The following is a 25,000-nucleotide window of genomic DNA, read 5'->3' as shown; positions in this document are numbered from 1 at the left end:
CCGATTTCTACCTCCACCAACCTCCTCTACTGCACACTGTAATGCATTGAGAGTAAACATGCTAGTGCAGTTTGTCCAGTTAGTCTGCTTGTACGGTAACCAACGTGGACAAGATATCTAAACTCTGATCTTCTCTCCTGTTTACATACCTGTAAATCACATACCTTGGGATGTGGATACTGTGTCTTATGGTTCTCACTACAACACCACGTTTATGCGTTGCCTGACTATAGCCAGAGATTGGTCTGGCAGGGTTTTCACCGTGTCCCCTATGACAGGTAAAAACATGTAAATTCTTATTTTGTTGTACTTCCTTGTTTACTCTCACACAATAGGCATGTGTGACGTCATGGTCTGGCCTGATCACAGGACCAAATTGTGTTAATTACTGTAGGGGGGGTTGTTTGGGTTCTAGGGTGTGTCACACATAGCAGGGTGCAGTTGGGGAGATTAGGGGGGAGAGAAGAAGAAGAAGAAAAGTCATATGGGTACAGTTTGGAGTGGAGAGATCATTTACATAGGTTATCTGGTTTTATTCATTTTAAGAGTGACACAATGCGGGGTAGATATGCGTTCAGGGAATTGTTATACTCATCGCACATCTCCACAGATTACTTACATGTTGAATATGTTACAATACCAATACAATACATCAACACTTTTATTCAAAATTGAAATAAATTGAAATTATACTTGCTTATCTTGTTTTCCTGGGGGAATATTAGAAACAAATGATAAACCAAAGTGAAATATAATTATAATTGCTTAGCTTCTTGTTTCCTGGGGGAATATTTGAAACAAATGATAAACCAAAGTGAAATAATTCTCTCTCTCTCTCTCTCTCTCTCTCTTTCTCTCTCTCTCTCTCCCTCTCTCTCTTTTCTCTCTCTCTTTCTACCTTCATCTCAGAGCTGAGAGCAGTACTTGTGGGGACAAATGGGACTGGTAGGCACTTGGTGGGAAACACCATCCTGGGTGAACGGGTGTTTGACTCTGGAGGTAGTAAACCTGTGAGGAGAGAGGGGGTAGTGAGTGGCAGGAGAGTCAGTTTGTGTGACACACCGCAGCTTGTCAAGAGAGAAATTGTGCTCAGTGCATCTCTGTGTCCCCCTGGACCACATGCCTTCATCCTGGTAGTTGAAGCTGATCTGCTGTTCACAGATACCTACAGGCAGGCATTGGAAGAACACCTGGAGCAGAAAAAAACATGTCACACAAGTTCTGGACGGTCTGGATATGGGACAGCCTCCGACCTGAGCATGGAACATGTGGAGTGCAGTCCCACAGAGGATTTTAACACAGTTATGGACAACTAGCTCAGATGTAGAGGAATGTCATCATCTGATAACCTCTTAAGCAAGCAGAGAGCCTATAGACTCTACCCTAAAAATGTAACATTATGTTCAATTCAGTCTTACTTTATCCATCATATACATATTGTCCATCATATAGCGACTACACTACCTACAGAACAGTAACAGCTACTATAGCCTTCCAATGTCTACCTGTACTATTGTTTCTTTAGCCTACCAATGGCTGTGTAGTATATGCCCTCAGTGGTTCCTGAATGTTTTTATGCTGTGACCAATTTAATTAAAGATTTGTTTTTAATCACAAGTATAGCTTGGTTCTGAGTCTGACCCACTATTTTGGAAACACTAGGACATCTTAGGCTAACAATGATAGCATTAACGGTGCTCAGTGCCAGTATAGTGTTTTTAAACACCTCAGAGCCTGCAAACTCTCCTCTGATCCAGAGATATAAAACCCAACCAGGGACCTGCAAACACCTAGACATCAGTTCCTTAGGCAGCAGTCTGACAGGAAAACAAGGACGTGAGAGAGACAGAGAGAGCGAGAGAGAGAGAGAGAAGCAGAGAGAAAGAGAGGGAGGATGAAGAAAGGAACAACGATGCAGAGAATGTGAGGGAGAAGGAGGTTCAGAGAAGTGTGTGTGTCTTCTTGTTCTAGAATGTTTATATTGATAGAAATGATGATAAAGGGTTGAGGGTGTGTTGCTACTGTAGCTCAAGGGCTTTGTAGCTAGCTAGCATCCTACTATACCAGCTACTGTACCTTTTGAACCAGCTACTGTACTATACAGTTTCACATTGACATACTGTATGCAATACTGCTATGAGATGAATATGTGTTTGTGAACATATTACTGGGTTGGTACCCCTTAGATCTCAGAAGTTCATGTTGGAGAGCAATAACTACAATAGCATTCCTATTGACCATCATGGAAGTCCTTGTGTGTAGCTATGCAGTGAGGGAGCCTATGCAGCCAGTCCAACAACAACTCAACACAACTCAGAGTGGCTAGCTAACTATAACGCCTACAGAAGAGACAGTACCCCACTACCCCGGGGCCAGGTTATACACAGTTTCTTCCCTGGTGTCTACAGTATTTGGGACTGAGTTACACACATCATATGGGGTTAATGTTATACATTGGGTGTAAACTACACTACCATAGTTTTATGACAACATTACATTGTTGTTACCCTTGTTACATTTGGAGGATGTTACACACATCACACACATTACCTTCAAACATGACAACAAGGAGTTAACTAAAACAGAAACAGACTGTCACCCGGGATGCTACTGTCACTGTAAAAATGCTGTTCTGTCTGTCTAGTTAGTCTACTATTAACCAATGGAGACAGATATCTGATCTCATCTCATCTTGAATGTTCTGTTGTGTACATGTTGACACATACTTTGGGGCATGACACACCTAAGATCCCTGTGGCATACCTCTTCATGAGTAGGAATCTGGTCTTGCAGTATTCTCAAATGTGGCCCCTATTGCAGATACAACATACCTGACATATTGTGGCACAGTTTATTTCCTTGTTCACTCACACTATATAGGCTGGATTCTTCATATGAGACTAATGCCAGCACTTCCCTTACTCTGATCTAACAGACCAATTCAGACCAGCACAACAGCAGGACACAGAGACCTGTAGATATTCACTGAAACATCACCTCTCGGTTCTACATTGATGAACATATCTCAGCGAGAAATGGATCATCCTGTACCTTACTTACCCGGTGAGTCACAGAATTTCTTTGTAGTAAAACCAAATAAACACATTTCCAGCCACTTTCTTTGCTGTATCACTTGAATTCATTGTTGCAAACACAATTATGGATATGAGATAGATTTATTTCCATTAAGGCCACCTGGTTATAGACCAATTTTGTAGAGTGACTGGGATGATGTTGTCCCATCGACTGTGCTTTTTCCTCTCCACCATTCAACTTTGTAGATTTTTGTAAGTCTCCCCAGGCCTCAGGGTCGCATTCCTGAGCAGTTTTGGTCCTCTCCATTTGCTCTGTTTGTAATGACAACCTGATCCACACAGTGTGTAATTGATGCAAATCAGAGACCCTATAAAAACAAAGATATTAATTTAAAAATTACCTGAACTATTATCCTTGATTTAATATGGACTCAATTCAACTTAGTAATTTGTTGATGATATTTTTGCATTTTAGCTAATTTTAAGAGTGCCATAGCAAAGGGTCTGAATACTTATGTACATGAGCTATTTCTTATGTACATGAGATATTTCTGTATTTTAATTTTAGTAAATTTACTGAAATTTCTAAAAACATGTTTTCACTTCGATGGCAAATTCTTTTAATTTAATCCATTTAAAATTGAGTCTATAGCACAACAAAATGTGGAAAAAGTGAAGGGGTCTGAATACTTTCTGAAGGCACTGTATTTAACAACTCTAATGCTATTTCTAACTGCTGCAGCAAGTATTTACTCTTCTCTGTTGTGTTGTTATTATGCTGCTGTTTTAGAAGATATATGCTGTTTTAAGCTGCTTATCAGGTTATAAACACCATCAAATATTTGTCCAATGTGGGTATTAGTTTGGTTTTGTCTTGTTTCCTGAGGACAAAACAAAGCTCTCACTCTCCCTTAAATGGGCAATCATGGATTGCTACGTCAATTGTTGATACGTGAAGAATCTAACTTGGAAATGCCTCATGAGCTCAGTTCAACTGTCTTACCCCATCAGAGCCCAACATATAAGCTTGTTTTCCCCAATGTTTGTAAACAATGTAATTGCACTTGCATAACACTGTACAGCTATAAAACATGGTTAAAACTATAATTTAGATTCCATGGATGGTCTATGAATTTTAGAGTGGTTCCATTTCTCCAGCCCCGTCCCTCAGCTGTTTACTAAAAAAGTGGCGGGTGAATCCCAGATTTCCCCTTTAATCTCTTTCCCTCTTTCTTTTTCTACATCTCAGAGCTGAGAGCAGTGCTTGTGGGACCAGATGGGACTGGGAGAAACTTGGTGGGAAACACCATCCTGGGTGAACGGGTGTTTGACGCTGGAGGAAGCAAAGCTGTGAGGAGAGAGGGGGTAGTGAGTGGCAGGAGAGTCACTTTAGTTAAAGCACCAGGCTGGTATAGGGGATACAGTTTGTGTGACACACCGCAGCTTGTCAAGGGAGAGATTGTGCTCAGTGCATCTCTGTGTCCCCCTGGACCTCATGCATTTATACTGGTAGTTGAAGCAGACATACCATTCACAGACGCCTACAGGCAGGCAATGGAAGCACACTTGGAGCTTCTTAGTGAGAGAGTTTGGAGTCACAGCATAGTCCTGTTCACTTTTGGGGAGTGTCGTGGAGAAAGAACCATTGAGCAGCAGATTGATAGAAAAAGGAGCCTCCAGTGGCTTGTTGAGAAATGTGGAAACAGGTATCATGTCTTTGGCACTGAGAGTAAGGGTGATGACAATCAAGTCATAGAGCTGCTGAAGAAGATAGAGGAGATGGTGGCAGGAAACAGTGGGGGCCATTTTGAAATTCAGAGTGTAGAATTGCAGACCATTGAGGTGAAGAGAAGAAGAGTGGAAGAGAGAGCACAAGAAAGACAAACGAGGTTACAGGTGCAAAGAGGGAATCTCAGAGCACTACTGAAAGGTAAGTCTAACATGTGAGTAACATTGTGTTATGACAGTGTTATGTCCTGTTAAATACTATTTCTGTGTAGGCACACAATAGAACACTGTCCAGGACTTGTATCGCAGATGCAGAGAAGACGTTTGGCATTTATGTTTTAAAGAATGTGTTGTGTATCCCAGTCATCAGAGATTATGACTGGCTAATAATCTATGAATGTCTGTCATACAGGGGCTCACATTCTACCAGAGCTGAGGATCTTGATGTTGGGCTGGGTTTTTGCTGGGAAAAGTGCAGCAGGAAACACCATTTTGAATACTGATAACTTTGAGGCTGGTGGAAGAACAGTGGAATCTAGAAAACAAAGTGGTGAGGTGTTTGGAAGGCAGGTCACTATTGTAGACACACCAGGATGGTGGAAGTTCTTCCCAGAACAGTTCAATCCTCGTTCAGTGAAGTCAGAAATCTTAAAGGGGGTGTCTCTATGTTCCCCTGGCCCCAATGCCTTCCTCCTGATGCTCCCTGCTGATACGTCGTTCACTGAGGACCAGCTGAGAGTTATCCAGGACAACATGAGCATGCTAGGGGAGAAAGTCTGGGAACACACTGTAGTTGTGTTCACATGGGGCGGTGAACTTGGACACTCTACCATTGAGCAGCACATTGAGAGTGAAGGGGAAGTCCTGCAGTGGCTCATGAAGAAATGTGGGAACAGGTATCATGTCATTGAAAGTAGAAGACGGGATAATAACACCCAGGTTATGCAGCTACTGGAGAAGATAGATGAGATGTTAGCAGGAAATTGTTTCTATAGCCTGTATGCTGAGACTCTGAGCCCATTGGTGACAGAGACCGGTCCACTGCCAGAGGTCTACAGAGATGATGGAGCAGCTGAGAAGATCGGACAACTTCTCAATGAGGAGTGGGATCGGAAAACCTGGGAAAGAATTCTCAAGGGAAATAGAAGCATGAACCAACCTATCAGCAGTGAGTATAGTATGATTTCTCTTTTTTACTTGAGACCCGTTTTGTCTTGATGGTCCTCACCGATGTTGTGTTCCCTGTAGTGAAAGGAGACGAGGCACCCACGGAGGCCCCAAGACTGGTAGAGAGGGGAGTCAATCAGGGTACTGACAAGATGGACACCTCATCTGGTGGAAGCGCAGAAACAGTGGTAGATCTCAGCGAGGACAAGAGACACATTTGTAAGCAAACCATGTCCTAGCATATGTTTCCTCATATTCTCTTCATGCTTTTATAGTCCACCACTTCTTATCCATCCTCATCATTTCTCCAGTCATTGTCTCTCAAACATGGATTCCACAGTGAGGGGTTCACCACCAGTGGATAAAGAGCTGGGAAACAAGTGGTTGAGACTGCTCGAGAAGGAGTGGGGAAGACGGGAGATGGCCATGATTCGGAGTCTTGAGAAAACATCTGGAAGTGAGTGATTGCTTTCGATCCAAATATTTTTGACAGCCTTATAAAATGTTGAAAAGGCAACAAAACAACAAACATGACAAATAATGTTCTTCTACATTATATCTATCATGCTTTATCCAAAGCGACTTAAGTGAATCATTTATCCATCAGTCATCATAAGATAAAGTATTCAATGCTCGGACCAGGGGCCATAAGCAGTCACAATGCTAGAAGAAGGATTTTTTTTTTAATATTAACAGGAGAGAAACTTGTACAGGGGGTTAGTGGGGGTGAAGAGATCTTTAGGAGGGACCGTTAAGATGAAGAGCCTGAAGAGATGGGTCTTCAATCTACTTCTCAGATCAGCATTCAAAATGTATACTGTAATTGTGAAACTTCATTTAATCTCTGATTGCAGTCTTCTTACAAAGTCTGTGAATTGCGTTCCAACATGAAGTTCTTGCTGATGAGGTAATCCTTGTCCTCTGCACTATAGGTGTGCTCTCTGGGCGTGATGTTGAGGAACTGCAGAGATCTCGTCAAAAAGTCACTGCATGGCTGAAAGGGAGTTCTGGGTACTTCTCAGATGAAGAGAGTAACACAGATGAGTTTGAGACAGTTATAAACAACTAGCTCAAATGTAGAGGAATGTAAGGTAATAATCTCCTCTGGTTTAGATGCTAATCTGCTGAATATCTGAGGACTCAACAATATGAAATTGTGTTTAATTCAGTCTTACTTTATGTCATATGCAGTTACTACACCCTATCTACAGTATATACAGAAACAGCTACTATAGTCTGTCAGTACCTACCTGCATTATTGTTACTTCAGCTTACCAATGTCTATACTACACAATGTTTTGCAATGTGACCAATAAGAGTAAGTTTGTAGGGGTAACCGGGCGGGAGGGAGCGTGGGAATGTATGAGTTGGCTTGTTATGGTATGCTGGGGATAGGGGATTGCTGTTGTTTTTTTGCAGCCTTATATACAGTATGTATATTCTCTCCATTTGATTAATTTCCTACTGTATGTACAGATCATTGAAAAAGAGAATAAAATAAAAATGTATCACCAAAGAAAACACTGTGTAGAGTCTTTAAACACTTTGTAGTGTCTTTAAACACTGTGTAGTGTCTTTAAACACCACAAAACCTGCACACTCTCCTATAAACCCCAACCAGAGACCTGCAACCACCCATACATCAGTTATCTGCACTGGGCAGCTGTCTAACAGGAAATCAGGGGATTTAGACTATGAAAAATAAAGAGAGAGTGTGTGTGAGAGAGAGAAGCAAAGAGAAAGAGAGATGGAAAATGTAAGGAAAAAAGAGAGGATGAAGAAAGAACCAGAGATGCAGAGAACGAGGTGGAGGAGGAGATACAGATAGTGTTTAAGAGAGAGAAGAGAGAGAGAGGGGGGGGGGGTCCTTGGGTGGAGGTTCCTCAGCAGCAGCAGGGATTAGAAAGGACAGGGATTATCAGCAGAATAGGAAAATGGGATCTCTCTGTTTTATTAGAATGAACATTAATCCCAACTCTAATCCCGCTTTAAAGCAACTCTTCCACACACACACACACACACACACACACACAGACACACACACACACACACACACACACACAGACACACAGACACACACACACACACACACACGCACGCATGGATGCGCGCGCGCACACAGACACACACACACACACACACGCACACGCACACGCACACGCACACGCACACGCACACACACACACTGCTATAAACAGAACAGTCAAGCCTCTTGCTGTCTGGTCAAGGTAAAGCTGAATGTCTCTGTAGTTTACGATGATGTACAGTTACAGGCCTTGACAGGACAGGAGCAGAGAGGAGCAGAGAGAGATGAGAGGAGCATGATAGATATACAGGCCCTTGACGGGGGGCATCATTCTCTGTTCTCTCTTCTACTGTACATACCCTGTGTGGAACATCTCAACTCTGGGCAGGATGACCTCTAGAGAACTAAGGACACACGGTGAACACTGTACTGTATGGTCTGAGATCATACTGTATGCACTGTAGACCAGCACACTCACAGCCTCCTACTGTAGTAGAGTATCACTGCTGCTTGGGGATGGTACGCTCGACTGGATCTTACCAAGTTCTTCAGTTGCAGGGTTAGAATAACTCTTGTATGAAGGAAGAAAACCAGCACTCTACAACAAATACACCTTAATTATTGAATGGATTTGACCTCGGCTCTTGATATCTCCTTCAAATGCATTCAATAATTGAAGAGTATTATGTCGGGAGTGCAGCTTCTCTCCCTTCATACATGAGTTCTTTTAGCCCTGCATTTGGAAAGATCGAGGTCAAGAATGGACGCGGTCAAGAACGGACGGGGTCTAGAACGTTCTTGACCTCGGCTGCGAAATTAAATAATTGAAGAACATCACTGTCCATGTCTCACACTGCATGAAGTTCATACAGTACAGTAGGGCTCAATGGAGCTGATCCTTTCCATGAGATCACAGTGAAAGTATTGGTAGGCAAGTCTATGTGAGACTATAGTACTGTTCTCTGTAATGGCCAAGCAGAGGTTGAGAGGAAACTATTGAGTCTGTTTCATCCACCCCAGGCCCTAGTTCTGTTAATGGTTCAGCGGTGAATTACAGCTGCTATGCAAATGAGATTGGATGGGGTGGTTGATTGATTTGATGCTTCAGAATCATTAATTAATGACCGTTCTGAGAATGGGATCGGCTTTGATGATCACAATGCTTTGGGCTCGGAATCCTGGGGAGAGTGTGCCCTGGATATTCCAGGACGGCCACTGTGCTCAATACTGTGATGGGACGATGGGGTTATTGAGGATAGAAGCCGGGGGAGGGGAGTGTGTGTGTGTGTGGGGGGGGGGACATGGGGGATTGGGGGATAGAGGGGGTGTGTGGGTGGTTCGGTGTATGGGGTGATAGAAAGTGTGAGGTCGGATGGAGGCGGTACAGGGCGGGGGTGGTGGGGAGGGGTGGTGGTGGTGGGTGGTGGGGGGGGGGGGGGGGGGGGCGGACGGAGGTGTTAGATTTTCGAAAAACCTGTTGACCCAGAGTACATATGACTGACCCAGAGTACATATGCTCTCATCTGATGGAGATTTCGCAGAAAAGCGTCTGGCCCTGTCCAGCTAAAAGGAAAGCGGTGTTAGCTGATTAAAATGGTCACTGAGGTGACTTTCCAGAGCAGGTAGATTGGATGAGAGAGAGAGAGAGAGAGAGAGAGAGAGAGAGAGAGAGAGAGAGAGAGAGAGACAGAGACAGAGAGACACTAAGAAGGATTGTCCTGTCCTGCATTTTTTTTGCAATTTCTGGATATGAACCCTCCAGGTGAATTAGAGATAAGAACATCACTGCTCTATTTAGAGAGCAGCAGTATACAGTATAATCAAGTGTAAACGTGTGTTTTTGGTCTGGTAGAGGAGGGGTGTGTCTGAGTTTGACCTTTTACTGCTCACAAGTGACCCCTTGCAGTGTTGCATCCTGGGTAACAGACAAACGGGGAGCAGGCAGGGCAGCATATGGTGTGCCAGGAGGAGGCAGATAACTCAGCCTTGGCACAATCTGCCCCTGAAAGAGAGAGTGTGAGTCAATGGTCCATCTGCCAAGGCTTGAGTGGAAGTTCACTGCATTCTGGTCAATGTCAATGACAGAGTGGCTGTAACAAGACAACCAGGTTAACATGACAACCAGGGTAACAAGACAACCAGGGTAACATGACAACCAGGGTAACATGACAACCCAGGGTAACATGACAACCAGAGTAACATGACAACCAAAGTACCATGACAACCAGAGTAACATGACAACCAGAGTAACATGACAACCAGGGTAACGTGGCAACCAGAGCAAGGCCCCGGGCCGCACTAGTCAGTCAGAAAACAGACATGAACGTATCCGTATGAAGTCGATATCTGATTTGATCCGTGGAATTCGGGTGTGACCTTTGAAACAGAACACTCTGAGCCCAGAGACCTAAGCAATACATCCTGGTTTCTGATTGGCTAAACGGACAAACTCCTCTGAACTTTTCTGGCTGTAAAAAAAAAGGAAATGACAAATGGACACTGACATCCCCTTGTCATCTCCGGTTTCCGTCAATGGATGTCTCCCCTAGAGATACCATTGACTCAATCCGTAATTGACGGATACAATGGATTAGTGTGGTCAGGGCTTTAGGGGTTAGGATACGGTACAGTATATATGCCAGGGGAGGCTGTTTTTTTTCTGCCATGCCACGTTCCATTCCATGCATAACAATGAGCCCATTCTCTGATTTCTACCTCCACCAGCCTCTCCTGATACCATATACACCAATATAACATACACCAGCTAAGACCCATTACAACACTAGGATGGTTTAACTACACACAGAAAGCAAACAGTTAATGAAGTTCATAATGACTTCAATTAGAGCTGTAATGGTCCGTTATCAAAACCATGTAGGGGAATATACATTACTGCACTGTAGCCCACTTCAACATACTTCAGCATCCGTAGGAGAAAGTGAAAGAAAATATATTTCTACATGAAAAGCCAGCATTCACAATACATTTTGCTCACTTTCATACATTTTAAACATCTTGCACACACTAACAACCTAACATGTAGGGTGAGGTTTTAGCATTTAGTCACAGAGTATTACACAGAGTGGCAATGGAGTAGGGGGTAGAATGAACCTAATGGACCAAGTCACCAAATCATCATTTCATTTCCTGACCAGTGCAGTGAATCCACATGATCGGCAGAGCTGAGGTGTGGACGGGAACATGGTGCACATGAAAGAGAGAGAGACGGAGTCAGGAGTCAGATAGGGGTTATAAAGAAGCCAATAAACATCCACATTCCACCCCCACACAGTATTCTGTCACTACCACTGCAGCCAGCCATTAACCAAACACAAGAACAGAGAATTTTGGAGCAAAGAGAGAGCTGAGAGTGAAAAAGGTCGAGAGAGAAAGGATGGAGAAAGGAGAGAGGAGAAATGAAAGAAAGAGAGAATAGTGGAAAGAGAGGATAGGGGAGAAGTGAGAGATTGGGATATCCAATATACCTGTGTAAATTTGGTCCAAACACACACACACACATAGACACACACACACACACACACACACACACATATAGACACACACACACACATACACATTCATGCCATTTGCAATGGGTTAGCTGTCAACTTCACCTATGTCTTCCTCCTCTCTCTCTCTTTCTCTTTCTCTCCTTCTCATCCGAGCCCACATATCTCAGGGCTATTATCCCTCACCGTGCACGTCTTTCATTATGCCATAAACCTCTCGAAACCAACTCTTCCTCTGCAGCTGAGCAAATGGTTTTTCCAGGGAGACACTTACTTCCTCTGGCTCTGAATAGCTGCAGTGGAACCAGCAGATGGAGTAAATCAGACCTGATAGAGTGTGTGTGTGTGTGTGTGTGTGTGTGTGTGTGTGTGTGTGTGTGTGTGTGGGTGTGTGTGTGTGAGGCTCAAATACTGCATAATAAAGCATAACTGACTAATGATGGTTGCTAGGTGACCATGTCACCATCAGAGAGAGAGAAAGAGGGAGAGAGAGAGAGAGATGGATACTTCTCTGCAGGTCTGAGATTCATTGAGGTTGTATTTTGTGTGCCTCTCTTAGCGATTTGTGATATCTCACAAATGTGTGTGTGTGTGTGTGTGTGTGTGTGTGTGTGTGTATGTGTGTGTTCACTGCTACTCACCTCTTCATACCCCAGTTTCCTGGCATACACCTTCCCTACAGAGCTTTGGATCTGAGAGGATCCTCATTGAGCACCGTATGTGTGTGTGTGTGTGTGTGTGTGTGTGTGTGTGTGTGTGTGTGTGTGTGTGTGTGTGTGTGTGCGTGCGTGTGTGTGTGCATACGTGCAACAAGTATGACAACAACAATGTTTTCCTTTTATCCTGAGAGAAGAGAACAGGAGCAAAAATGGTATTTGACAGAAATATAGATCAATAAAAAAGAATAAGATGCTTTTCAAGTGAGAACGTCACGCTTTGATTCAGCAGAGGGAATAGGAGGGTAAAAATAACCTGCACTCTCTATTTCTCTCTCTTCCTCGCTCCTCCATCGCTCCAGACGCCCTCAGCAGGGTATTTTTAGCTCAAGATGTTTCTTATTCAGAGAGAGGAGCACGCTTGTCCACCACTGGAGCACACGTGAATATCCAGCACGTGCGCTCCCACTCGCAGCTCTATCAGAGGCAAGCATGACCAGCACAGAGGGAGATGTAGAGAGGAAGGAATGGAGAGAGAGAGAGAGAGAGAGAGAGGGAGAGAGAGAGAGAGAGAGAGAGAGAGAGAAAGAGAGAGGAGGAAGACAGGTGAAGATGACAACTGACTCAAACAGCAAGACTCCCTGAACAGAAGAACAAGAGAGAGAGAGCAGCAGGGTGGACGGAATGGAGAGAGGGTGAGACAGAGAAGAAAGAAGAAGTATCTGCACCTGTGTAATTGTATAGATGTACGTATATTGGTGTGCCACTATGGATACAGTCGATTTGTGTAATCGTTATGTGTGTGTGTGTGTGTGTGTGTGTGTGTGTGTGTGTGTACATGTGTTCAGGTGACACCTTGCTTCAGATCTGAGGAGAGAGCCCTGATCACCTGTATTGATCTTATTAACGGATGGTGACAGAGCCTCAGATGTACTGTCAGAGCTGTTTAGCGATGGCGGGTCCTTCCACTGTGGAAGTCCAGTAAGAGGACCCTGGTCTGCATGATAACACATGTCCATGGTATATAGTTCAATCTAGAGGGTTAGCCCTAACCCCAAACAACCCCAAACAACCAGACATCCACACACAGGTACCCAAAAAAAACCAAAAGAACCCCAAAGTACCCAAAACAACCCCAAACAACCCCAAACAGGTACCCGAAATAACCTAAAAGTATATTATGCAGTCACTAAACCATTTATTGTTTGAGATTCTATTTGTTACTTTTTTTGTGGTTGTTTGGGATTGTTTTGGGTTGTTTTTGGTACTTTTGGGTACTTTTAGGGTCTTTTGGGGACACAGGAATACTTTCAAATGCTCATAAAGTGTCCTGGAGAGAGGTACACAGGAAAAGTCATTGTAATTGATTTCACCTCCACCCCCTCCTCCCCCGCTGTCTGTCTGCCTGTTGGGCTCCACAGGGGGGTTGTTGTATTCTTCCCAACAACTTTTCTTTAAATCAAATATTTTACTTTTACTTGTGTGTGTTTGTGCGTGTGCGTGTGCATGTGCGTGTGCGTGTGTGTGTACTGTATGCATGTGAGGGACAGAAGAGAGGCATTTCTAAGTGTTGGTAAGCATCTATACTCACATCTAGTGGTTGACAGACAGACTGCAGCTTTGGTCATCCTTGGAGAGCAGGACTTCTATGAGGTGCCGTCCTGGGGCAAACTTCATACTCAGGCTCTCGTTCTTTCCAAAAACACTCATACACATAAGCATGATGTCCAGGGTTGGGGCGAATTGCTTTTCAAATCCATAGTGTAAATGCATAGTATCAAACACATGCACTGTAAATAGACATGAAAATCTCTAATATGAAATTATTAATGAAGCATTTGTATTCAATACATTTAATTTGTGTTTGTGAGGGTTGAATTTAAACCAAATTACAATTAAACCAAGATTAGAAAAATGATAATGGGACTAGGGTTATTTTTAAAACCATGTTTAAAGTGTTGTGTAACATGATCAATAGATTTGATTAAAGTAATGTACATATAAGGGCATATAAATGCACCCGACTGTCTGTCACAGTCCCCTCCCCCACCCAGACAAACCAGCCAATGAGGACACAGAGAATGGATGGTGGTTACGCCCCCTGTGGGAGTGCATTGGTAATAACTTTATTGCAAAAATACAGGTTCCCTCTTTCCCCGAGCAACAACCTAGAACCAACACACATAGCCAACACTTGCCTCATACAAGACTCTCTGGGAAAAACACACTCTTCCCATTCTCTATCTCTCTCTCTGTCTTAGCAGACTGCTCCTAACACAGTAGTCGATACCTACATGGCTGAGCAGCAGCGTTATGTCTCATATCCTAACTCCAGTCAGTAAATAAAGCATTCGTGGGCGTGCCTGTCTCCTGTCTGTCTCAGGGCGTAGGTCATGAGGGAAGGTTGATTTGCATAGCGGACTCATGCGCTACAATTTGCTACATTCTCCCACATCCAGAACCAAAACCAAAAAACAGCAACAAACAAACAAACAACGTAAACAATAAAACAACAATGTTGAATACACTGTTTAAGTAAGTGCCAACCTTTGGTTTAGTTAGGACGATCAATTGTCAATAATATCTAGTTTTCAATTCGCACTGGCCAGTTTTCAATAAGGAAGTTGTAATTCTTATAACATATCAAGTCGATTAAAGCATATGGTATGAATTCATGTATTCTACACGTCAGAACATTATTGTGTTAGGAGTATTTCAGAGTGAACAATGCTACAACTGTTTAATAACTATTTATAGTTGTGTTATAACTGAGGAATGAGAGACATCTCCATGTGTAAAATGCATCATGGCCTGAAAATATACCTCTTAATACATACATACAATATAAAGCATATCTATATTTGACATTTCACTTCTTTCAGGCTGTAGATGACCAGTTCATATCTGAGGAACATCAGGTTCAGAACTGGAAACAGTAATCCAAAGGGAGATAAAGTGTATCAGTGAGAACCAGTAAGTGCCATTAAAGTTAACCTGAGGCCTCAAATAAAGCCGATTACATTGACTCCACCAAGTACCCTTCACAGAGTCCCCTTAACCAAACCCTTCACAGAGTACCCTTCACAGAGTACCCTTCACAGAGTACACTTAACCAAGTACCCTTCACAGAGTACACTTAACCAAATACCCTTCACAGAGTACCCTTAACCAAGTACCCTTCACAGAGTACCCTTAACCAAGTACACTTCAACAAGTACACTTCAACAAGTACACTTAACCATGTACACGTCAGTAATCATCCTTCAACACATATCTCACCAAGTGCTCTTCAGTAAATATCGTAATCCCAAAAAAACCCTAAATCCCTAAAAGTCTTATCTGATCTGTGTATGCTCTTTTCCTGTCTCTCTCTCTCTCTCTCTCTCTCTCTCTCTCTCTCTCTCTCTCCTTCTTTTCTCTCCATCTCTCCTCTCTCACCAGCCTGTTAGCCAGCGTGCTGCTGGCGCTACGGTTGTCTGTCAAGGAAAAAAAGAAAAGAAAAGGAAAACAAAGAAAGCGGAGAAAAAAAGAAAGCGCTTGTCTCGTCGAATCTCCCGGTAGAAACGGGAGAACGGTTGTTAGATCGGGGGTGGAACTCCTGCTAGTCACTTGTGAAGTGCACTCCACTCCTCTTAATGTAGACACGAGGAAGTAACACTAACGTTATCAATATCATTATCATTATTATTATCAACATTCCATAAGGTCTTAACATACAGGTTTCATACATGTTTCTGTACATGAGTTTTAGTTATTAGAGAGTTCAGTCTCGGACGCAGGTACGCATCGCTCCGGATGCCATGGAAACGGCACAGTTAGGCCCGCGTCCGTCCGACAGGAAATGCCCACAAGGAAAGAGGAAGAGGCGTGGCTAATCTGCAAGACCTTCCCTCCGAGGATCTGTCAGTCAGTCGGCTGGAGGTGGAGGAAAGAGCCCCTCGTGGCCCGGCACAGCAGAGGGCTCTGGGGTCGGACCAGGCTAGTAGGTAGGCTAACAGGCTAGTAGGTAGGCTAACAGGCTAGCAGGTAGGCTAACAGGCTAGCGGGTAGGCTAACAGGCTAGCAGGTAGGCTAACAGGCTAGCTAATCTAACCCAGAGCCAGGGGGGAGGGGGGGGCAAACAGGAACGGAAGAGGAACATGTGAGGCCTGAGGGACAGAGTGACTGCATAGACAGAATAGTGGGCTGGGGAGGGGGAGGGGGGAGGGGGAGTCAGGCAAACAGACAGGCAGGGAGCTTCTGGGAGTAAGGGAGGAGTGTTGGGAGGGAAGGGAAGGTGCTCTCTGTCATTAGGTCAAAATGCTTGTGTGTGTGTGTGTGTGTGTGTGTGTTTGTCAGGTGGGGGGGGCTGATGGGTAGTGTGTGTTTGGGGTCTGGAGGAGAGTGCGGGGGGGGGGGGGGGGGGGGTCCTCCTGAGCTGAGCTGTCCCGACAAGGCAAATGAGGAGCGCTGCAGGGCTGCATTGGGAGGTGCCTGTCGGGAGGTCAGTGGGGGGAGTCAGTGGAGGAGGGCGTGGCTCTGGTCTGATAGCTTCACCCCCGTCAGACATAGCCAGAAACTCCCCGCGCCACTGGACAGCTCCTGGAGAGGGAGGGACAACACAGTGATGGACAGGCCCGAACACAAATCATAGACCAAAAGATCAATATATTCTAATGAGGGTTCAGAATGAAGTCATGGTTACCTGTGGAGCAGTGGCAGAGCTGGGTGATGATGATGATGATGATGGCCATGATGAAGATGATGATGATGGCGGTGATGAAGATGGCGGTGATGAAGATGATGGTGATGATGGTGTAGCAACAGAGATTCAGAGGAGAGGAAGTAAGCAAGGAGAGGGACTGCCATCGGTCTGCTTCACCTTTGAGAGAGAGAGAGAGAAAGAGAGAGAGAGAGAGAGAAAAGGAGAGAAACAGAGAGAGAAAAGGAGGGAGAGCGGGAGAGGGAGGGGGAGAGGGAGAATGGGAGAGAAGGGAGGAGGAGTGATAAAGAGAGACAGAAAGCGAGAGAGGGAGAGAGCAGCAGTGTGATGGGACGGCGGTCAGGTGAGGACCAAAGTAAATGGAGGGCTGCAGTTCGACAGCACGGCCACTAGGTGGAAGCATGACTCAGACTTACGAAGCTGCGTGTAGCAGTGAGGCGGTTGCGGCGTGGGTTGATGACTGTGCTGCTCAGACTACGACCAATGCGAGGGCGGTTATCTGCGTCATGAGACCCCGCCCCCGAACGCAAATCCTGCATTGCCATTGACCGGAGAGAGAGAAAAACACCCGTTGAGACAGGAACTACAACAACAGAGTATAGGTCAAGCTGAGAACGGAAGTGTGTGGACTGGTATGTTAGCATGTGATGTGGTGTGTGTGTGTGTGTGTGTGTGTGTGTGTGTGTGTGTGTGTGTGTGTGCGTGGTGGTGTGTTAGCATGTGATATGGTATGTGTGCATGTCTGTACCCTGTTGAGGTAGGTGGGGGTGCTGGTACAGTCTGTCCCATACACACTCCTCTCCATATCTGCGTTGGGGGTCTGGGAACGAGCCGTCCCTCCCACCCTAGAGAGAAGCCTCTCAGAGGGGCTACAGCCTGCTCACACACATACACAGGGGGGCTCGGAGGTCAGGACTCTCATAGATACACATAGATGCTGTGGCATACAGTAGCAAAATGGCTAAGTCTCAGAAAATATTGAAATATTAATATTTGAAAACATTCAAAACAGCTGAATTTTACATTATCTAGGCAAGGCATTGAGGTACACTGCTAACATCCATTTGCTAGAGAACATGTGACTGTGTGTGTGTGTGTGTGTGTGTGTGTGTGTGTGTGTGTGTGTGTGTGTGTGTGTGTGTGTGTACCTGCTCTCCCTGCCTGTAGGCTGGCCTGGAACAGGAAGTCTAGCTCTGACAGCTCCGCCTCCTCTGTGTCAGAGATGTCGCGTTGCTGCCCAGTGGCATGCTGGGAGTTGTAGTTTCGAGGGGAAGGCTTTGGCCTGATGGGGAGGCAGCGGTCTGGGGGCGTGGCATACGGTGTAATTACTGCGTCTGGGCGGTCCAAGCTCCACGAGGACCAATGGCGTGTGGCGGTGGTGTTCTGGGAAGCTCCCTGGCTGGGCCAATGGGGAGAGGCGGAGGAGGGAGGGCGAGGGGGCTGCCAGAGTGGGGCGGGGGGGTTCCTCTGCCCCGAGGCCTCTGGGTAGGGAGGGGGAAGGGGAGGGAGAGGGGGAGGAAGAGGGGGAGGGGGTGAGGGGCCTGGGTGGGTGTCAGGGTGTGTGTGTGTTTGTGTGGAGGGAGGGCGTGTGTGTCGGGGCTCAGAGTGTGTGTGTGTATCCCAGAGACGGAGCGGTAGGGAGGGCAGGGAGATGGCCAAATGTCTACCTAAGGGTCTCACACTCACCCCTCCTACCTGCAGCAATTCACACAGCCTCATCCCTCCTCCCCCAACCTCCTTCCTCCTCCCCCCCCTCCCCTCAACCTCTCCCCTATCCTCACCCTCCTCATCCATCCTGACGCTTTCTCTCCCCTCCTCCCCTCTGCAAAGGCCATCTCCCCCCTCCTCACGCTGGGCAGGGGGGCCACTAGGGGGAGGGAGGGGGAGGAGGAAAGGGGGAGGGGAGGGTTTGTAGGATGGAGGGGGCGGGCTAGGGCCCAGAACAGCGTCCTGGTTGGCTGCCCGGTCCTCTTCCTCCTCCTGATTGGGCGTCAGCAGTACTTGGACCGGGCCAGGCTGTTCACTGGAGGATGGAAGAGAGAGGGGGCGTGTCAGAGGCACTCACCAGCCAGCGAATCAGAAAGGAACATCACAACACACAGGGACAACTCTTGTGGCTCATTACTGGATAACGTAAGATCACATACACACCAGTGAGCAAGCACACACACGCAGGTACATACGTCACACACACACACACACACACACACACACACACACACACACAAAGACTCACACTGTTCACTACAAACGTCCATACAGGAGGTATGTTCAAGATAGCCGATTCCCTGTCCCTATAGATCACAGGCCAAGTGCATTATCGATTCACAGACACAAAACATGGATCCCTTAAAAAAGACCACATCACGACCAATGCCCAGCATAGCTCTTTTATATTTCAAAAACCTTCCTTCCCCCCCCACCCCCCAAAAATATGGCAAAATCAGTTTCCAATACCCATGGGTGTACTCAATAATACTAAACGTACATGGACCATGGTAGTCCGGTCAGGGACGATGTAAAGGACTGTTTGCCAGGCCATCACTAACATGTGCTGTACCCTATGAGACTGCAAATCAAAGCTACTCAATGTATTGGGAGTGATACAGTGTTCTTAAACAGCTGAGCGTTTTCTGTACATTGTCCCAACGCCACGGGACATTGCATGTCAAGCAAGGACATTAGGGGGTCGGGGGTGGGGGCCGTCATGCAGACGCATCTCTACCCCCCCCTCCCGTGTGTGTGTGTATGTGTGTGTGTGTGTGTGCTTGCGTTGACTGAGTAAGTGTGTGCGTGCGTGCGTGCGTGCGGCCGTGCGCCAGCCCCCATCCCCTACATTAACTCTCCACATCTCCCCCCTTTGCCTTAGTAATTACCCAGCAGGCTTTGCAGCAGCGGTCCATAAATCAGAGCTCAGTGTTGATCAATAGAAGGAAGGAGGTAGTAAAAGAGGAAAGCAGTGGACTGTCCTCCTCCACCTCCCCTCCTGACCACAGATCATGTCTACCCCTCCAAACCCATCTGTTACAAGGTGCCTCTCCTAGGCCAACGCACGCACACACACACACACACACACACACCCACACACACACACACACACACACACACACACACACACACACACACACACACACACACACACACACATAGACAACCAACACAGAGCAGCAGACACAGACACCAGGACAGACACCAGCACAGATACCAGCACAGACAAGCCCTGGAGCGGCAGACACAAGACAGAGCAGCATACAGTAGGCCAGCTCTGGAACAGTGCACACAGAAACAAGCACAGAGTAGTACGGACCAGTACAGACCAGGACAGACCAGGACAGACCAGTACAGACCAGGACAGACCAGTACAGACTAGGACAGACCAGTACAGACCAGTACAGATCAGTACGGATCAGTACAGATCAGTACAGACCAGTACAGACCAGTACAGACCAGTACACACCGGTACAGACACGCGGAGCATTAAAGCACGGACAAGAACAAAACAGCACACAGACCAAGATTCTGACAGTGCACGTTCAGACCAGCACTGACACTTTACGGTTCACTGCAACACACACACACACACACACACACGCACACACACGCACGCACACACACACACACACACACAGTGGTGTCCAAATGAAAGGGTTTTCAGACAAGGCAATGCTGGCCAGGGGAAACACACTGATGATATTGTGTACAGGCAGTGCTGGGGACACAAATAGAGGAGTCTTCAGGTGGCTTTGAGACGGGCAGCACTGTGGACACACACAGAGGGGTCCAGAGGAGGTTTCTATTTGGACCGGCAATGCTGGGGACACACACTGAGGGGGAGGGGGGGGGGGGGGGGTCTGGGGTGGTTGTGAGACAGGCAGCTCTAATGGACACAAAGGGGACAGATCTGGTACCTGCGGGGTCCACCCTGCGGGCGGGCGCTTCCTGTCTCCCGTTCCATTTCCTGTTCTTGCCTGCGACTGATTGGACCCCCAGTGCTCCTCATGCACGCAGCTACAGCCAATCCGCTATGAGCGTTAGCCTCATGCAGGGGTCTGAGCACAGCTGAGAATGTTAACCAGAGAGCAGGAGGAAGAGAGAGAGAGAGAGAGAGAGAGAGAGAGAGAGAGTAGGGAGAGGGAGAGAGAGAGAGAGACAGAGAGAGAGAGAGAGAGAGTAGGGAGAGGGAGAGAGAGAGAGAGAGAGTAGGGAGAGGGAGAGGGAGTAAGGAGAGGGAGAGAGAGTAGGGAGAGGGAGAGGGAGTAAGGAGAGGGAGAGAGAGTAGGGAGAGAGAGAGAGAGACAGAGAGAGAGAGTAGGGAGAGAGAGAGAGAGAGAGAGTAGGGAGAGAGAGCGAGAGATTGAAAGTGAAAGAGATAGAAAGAGGGAGAGGAGGTGAGATGGAAAAAAATAAAGAAAAAGAAGGGCAGATAGAAAGAAAGAAGAAGAGGGAGACAGAAAGAAGAGAAGAAAAAGAGAGGGAACGAGGAAAGAAAGGCAGAAAAAGAGAAGCAGAGCAGAGGAGTGGTTATGAGGGGGCCAGCATGCAAACAGCTCCTCTTTGTGTGTGTGTGTGTGTGTGTGTGTGTGTGTGTGTTTGTGTGCGTGCATACATGCATGCGTGTGTGCATTGGTCTGTCTCTGTGTGTGAGTGTGTGTGTGTGTGTGTGTGTACATATCTATGTATATCTGTGCATGCATGTTATTTGTTAGTAAGTCAGAGAGTTGAGGTCAGAAGAGGAGGAGCAGGGCGGGGACTACATTCACTAGGCGACACACACCACAGAGGGTTAATCCGGGAGAGGTCAGAGGTCAGGGGTGAGGGGTCATGAGTTAGTAGCAGCTAGGCTAGCTGACATGGTTTGAGTGCAGTGCTTAGCCTAGTGAACGCGCCCCTGCTGTGTGAGTGAGGTGTTAGTGGGTTAAAAGAGGAAAGCAGAGACACACAACAGGAGAGCAACCGGCCCCTACGGGGTGCGTTCAGGAACTGGGTGTGTTCACGGCACGTTCACCAGCTCAACAATGTTCAACATTGTGGAACAGCACAGTGTTGTGGTGAGACTGAAGGGTGTGTGGTGGGTCTCTTGTTGGTATGTGCTGTGATGTGTTCTACAGAGCGAGGCAGACTGGGGTGATTAAAGTGAGCCTAAAGTCACCATCATTCATTGCTAAAAACCATTTCATCTCATGCTGACAAGGCCAGATGTTCTCACATAAGAAGTACACTTCATCAATGTAAGTATGTGTGCGTGTGTGTGTGGGTGTGTGTGTGTGTGTGTGTGTGTGTGTGTGTGTGTGTGTGTGTGCGTGTGATAGATAAAGTTGAATGACGCACAGAGGCTGACAGAAGGACAGACACGCCAAACACAACAAATTCAACTTTTCAATCGCCATTTGATTGTGTGGGAGTGCTGTGCTGGAACAAAAGCCTGCAGACCCTGCAGCCATACACACGACCTGCAGTGAGGAACAACTGGACTTCATAAGCTGCTCTGGCATTATATACAAACACACACACACACACACACACACACACACATTCTACACACTCAATTTGGCCCAGACACACAGGAGCCTTGGATGGGATTCTGATCCAATCCCTCCTCGGGGAAGCCAAGCACGGAACGCTGATAAATTCCGGCCCAGTTCAGTTCACTGAGGTCAGACACCATCACATGGGATTAAGAAGGTTGGGAATATGGACCGGGATGGAGTTTAGAGGGATTTGTTCACTGGCCAAGGTCAGCTGACCGTCAGGGAGACGTCCAAATGGCACTCTTAGCGGGTGACACAAACACACACACATGCACACGCACGGTACACACGCCCCCCCCCGCCCCTCACACACACAAAAACACACACAATGAGTTGTTTTTAAAAGCAGAGCTACTGTCAATAAAATTGTCTTTGCATCCTCCTGCTTCTCTCCCTGACAAAAGGACAGGACAGAGAGACAGTGACCAGTAGGAGGGACGGACAGACAGACAGACAGACAGACAGACAGACAGACAGACAGACAGACAGACAGACACAGTCAATCATGTCAATGGTGACACACACACAGCCACACCCACGCCCACGCCCACGCCCACGCCCACACCCACACCCACACACACACCCACACATACACACACCCACCCACCCACCCACATATTGACCGCGAGTCTTGTCTGTCTCTAGCATAGAAATAGAATCATTCATGATCATTCTATTTCTACGGTCTCTTTCTATAGTTCCCCCCCCCCTCCTCTCTCCTCCCTCCCACCTCTCTCCCTCCCTCCCCCTCCTCTCTCCCCCCTCCCTCCCTGCTCTCTCCCCCCTCCCTCCTCTCTCCCCGTCCCCCCCTCCGTCCCCCCTCCCCTCTCTCTCCCTCCTCCCCCCTCCCCCCCCCCTCCCTGCTCTCTCCCCCCTCCCTGCCCTCTCCCCCCTCCCCCTCCATGCTCTCTCCCCCCTCCATCCTCTCTCCCCGTCCCCCCCTCCGTCCCCCCTCCCTGCTCTCTCCCCCCTCCCCCTCCTCTCTCCCCCCGTCCCTTCCTCTCCTCCCCTCCGTACCCTGGTGTTGGAGCTGGTCCAGGTCCATGTATTTGCTGGGTTTGGGGTTGAAGCCTATGGCTGCCTCTCTCTCTGCCTCCCTCCGCCTCTGCTGCTCCTGCTGACGGGCTCTTCTTGCCACCTCCTCCTGGAGCTCATCCAGCTCACTGCGCCCCGAGCCTACACACACACACACACACACACACACACATACACCCGCACGCATGCGCGCACGCACACACGCACGCACATACACACCCGCACACGTGCGCACGCACGCACATACACATACACGCGCGCGCACACATACACACATACACACACATGAACGCAGACACACACATACACACACACAAATGCAGGCACATATACACGCACACACACACACAAACGCATGCACGCACGCACACACATACAGGAAACAAATGGATATATATGTTGTTAGACAACGACAGACAAGAACAGGTGTCCACCTCACTCACACACTCACTCGCATATACACACACACTGAACATGGGGGGGGGGGGGGGGGGGGTCAGACATTCCCCTTTGTTCTGGTCGTAAACCATCCACATACACACACACACACACACACACACACACACACACACACACACAATGTCTATAACTGTTATCTACTGTATTGTAGAGTACACATGGGGGGGGGGGGGTCACACCTTCCTGTCGTAAACCACACACACACACACACACACACACACACACACACACACGCACACACACAATGTCTATAACTGTGATCTACTGTATTGTAGAGTACACATGGGGGGGTCACACCTTCCCCTCTGTTCCTGTCGTAAACCACACACACACACACACACACACACATTCCCCACTAAGGCTCCATTGGGGCCAAGAGAGACCTCCAATTTATCTGAGTCACCAATCACCAGAAACCCCTCAACAGACCCTAAACCATGGAATACTGGCTTTGCATCAGAAGGTACACATGACCAACACCACCCCCACATCCTGAGGAAGGTGTGAAAGGAGGAGCATCCAGAGAAGGCTGTCATACACACACCAAACACAGACAAAAGGATCTGTGCACGTGATTGACTCTGATCATTTCTTACACCCATTACAAATGCCACCGTGTTACCTGTATTTGGAATAGAGTGTGTAGTCCTTGCAATTGTATCGTCTTTATCCTAAATGTGCTATTACAAGTCCTGAAACAATGCTTTATATTGTCATCACTTGTTTGAAATCATTCTCTCTTAAAATATGAAACAAAGACGTTGGCGATAATTACAGATGTGCATATACCCATGAGAACATTTTAGGAATGATATCTTTATTTTCAGACTATCTGCATTTCACTGTAGCCAGTGCTGAAGGAGAGGTGAGATTTCCTCTCACCCAATCACGATTGCGGCTTGGACCCGCGCAGATTTCAAACACGCCCATTCTCCTGATGGCAGGAGAAAGGCATAAAACAGCTTTGGCTCAACTAAAACAGGGGGCTCTTCTGTGGTCTTTTGGCTTTTTGATTCTTTTGGCGCTTTTGAAGAAGCTCTGGTATTACTTTGTTTGAATGATCCCCTCAAAAGGGGCCCTGAGTTGATCCCTTCCGGGATGAGTGACCAGCTCTGCACAGCTGGACAGAACCCAGCTTGCTCCCTAGAGAGGAGA

The 25,000-nt window shown here is 46.9% G+C and overlaps 3 protein-coding genes across 4 annotated transcripts in view; 1 reads left to right on the top strand and 2 right to left on the bottom strand.

The window, feature by feature from the left end:
* Nucleotides 1–25,000, bottom strand: part of LOC310817069 (LIM domain-binding protein 3-like) — a 94,924-nt gene that overhangs the window by 39,272 nt on the left and 30,652 nt on the right. The gene's annotated exons all lie outside the window — the stretch shown is intronic.
* LOC310817056 (GTPase IMAP family member 8-like) lies at nucleotides 2,904–7,427 on the top strand. 2 transcript variants are annotated; one of them, XR_014554674.1, is made up of 6 exons: nucleotides 2,904–3,063; nucleotides 4,285–4,965; nucleotides 5,176–5,931; nucleotides 6,012–6,149; nucleotides 6,242–6,387; nucleotides 6,863–6,895. XR_014554674.1 is itself a non-coding variant. In XM_083687469.1 (6 exons), the coding sequence occupies exons 1-6, from the start codon at nucleotides 3,015–3,017 to the stop codon at nucleotides 6,997–6,999; spliced, it is 1,878 nt and encodes a 625-aa protein (XP_083543595.1). In that variant the 5' UTR covers nucleotides 2,904–3,014; the 3' UTR covers nucleotides 7,000–7,427. The 2 variants fall into 2 exon arrangements, 1 of the variants encoding a protein (XP_083543595.1); XM_083687469.1 differs by having other exon boundaries at nucleotides 6,271–6,387; nucleotides 6,863–7,427.
* bicral (BICRA like chromatin remodeling complex associated protein) overlaps nucleotides 16,552–25,000 on the bottom strand; it is a 253,681-nt gene continuing 245,232 nt past the window's right edge. Inside the window, 9 exon segments of the mRNA XM_083688175.1 lie at nucleotides 16,552–16,702; nucleotides 16,806–16,982; nucleotides 17,240–17,356; nucleotides 17,572–17,699; nucleotides 17,972–18,304; nucleotides 18,674–18,846; nucleotides 20,732–20,882; nucleotides 23,369–23,527; nucleotides 24,313–24,337. Coding sequence (XP_083544301.1) covers nucleotides 16,932–16,982; nucleotides 17,240–17,356; nucleotides 17,572–17,699; nucleotides 17,972–18,304; nucleotides 18,674–18,846; nucleotides 20,732–20,882; nucleotides 23,369–23,527; nucleotides 24,313–24,337 — 1,137 coding nt within the window. The 3' untranslated portion in view covers nucleotides 16,552–16,702; nucleotides 16,806–16,931.

The sequence above is a fragment of the Argentina silus genome (genome assembly GCF_951799395.1).
Source record: "Argentina silus genome assembly, chromosome: 16".
Lineage (NCBI taxonomy): Eukaryota > Metazoa > Chordata > Actinopteri > Argentiniformes > Argentinidae > Argentina > Argentina silus.
Note: the sequence above shows the minus strand (reverse complement) of the source record. Positions and strands in the feature narration are given on the sequence as shown.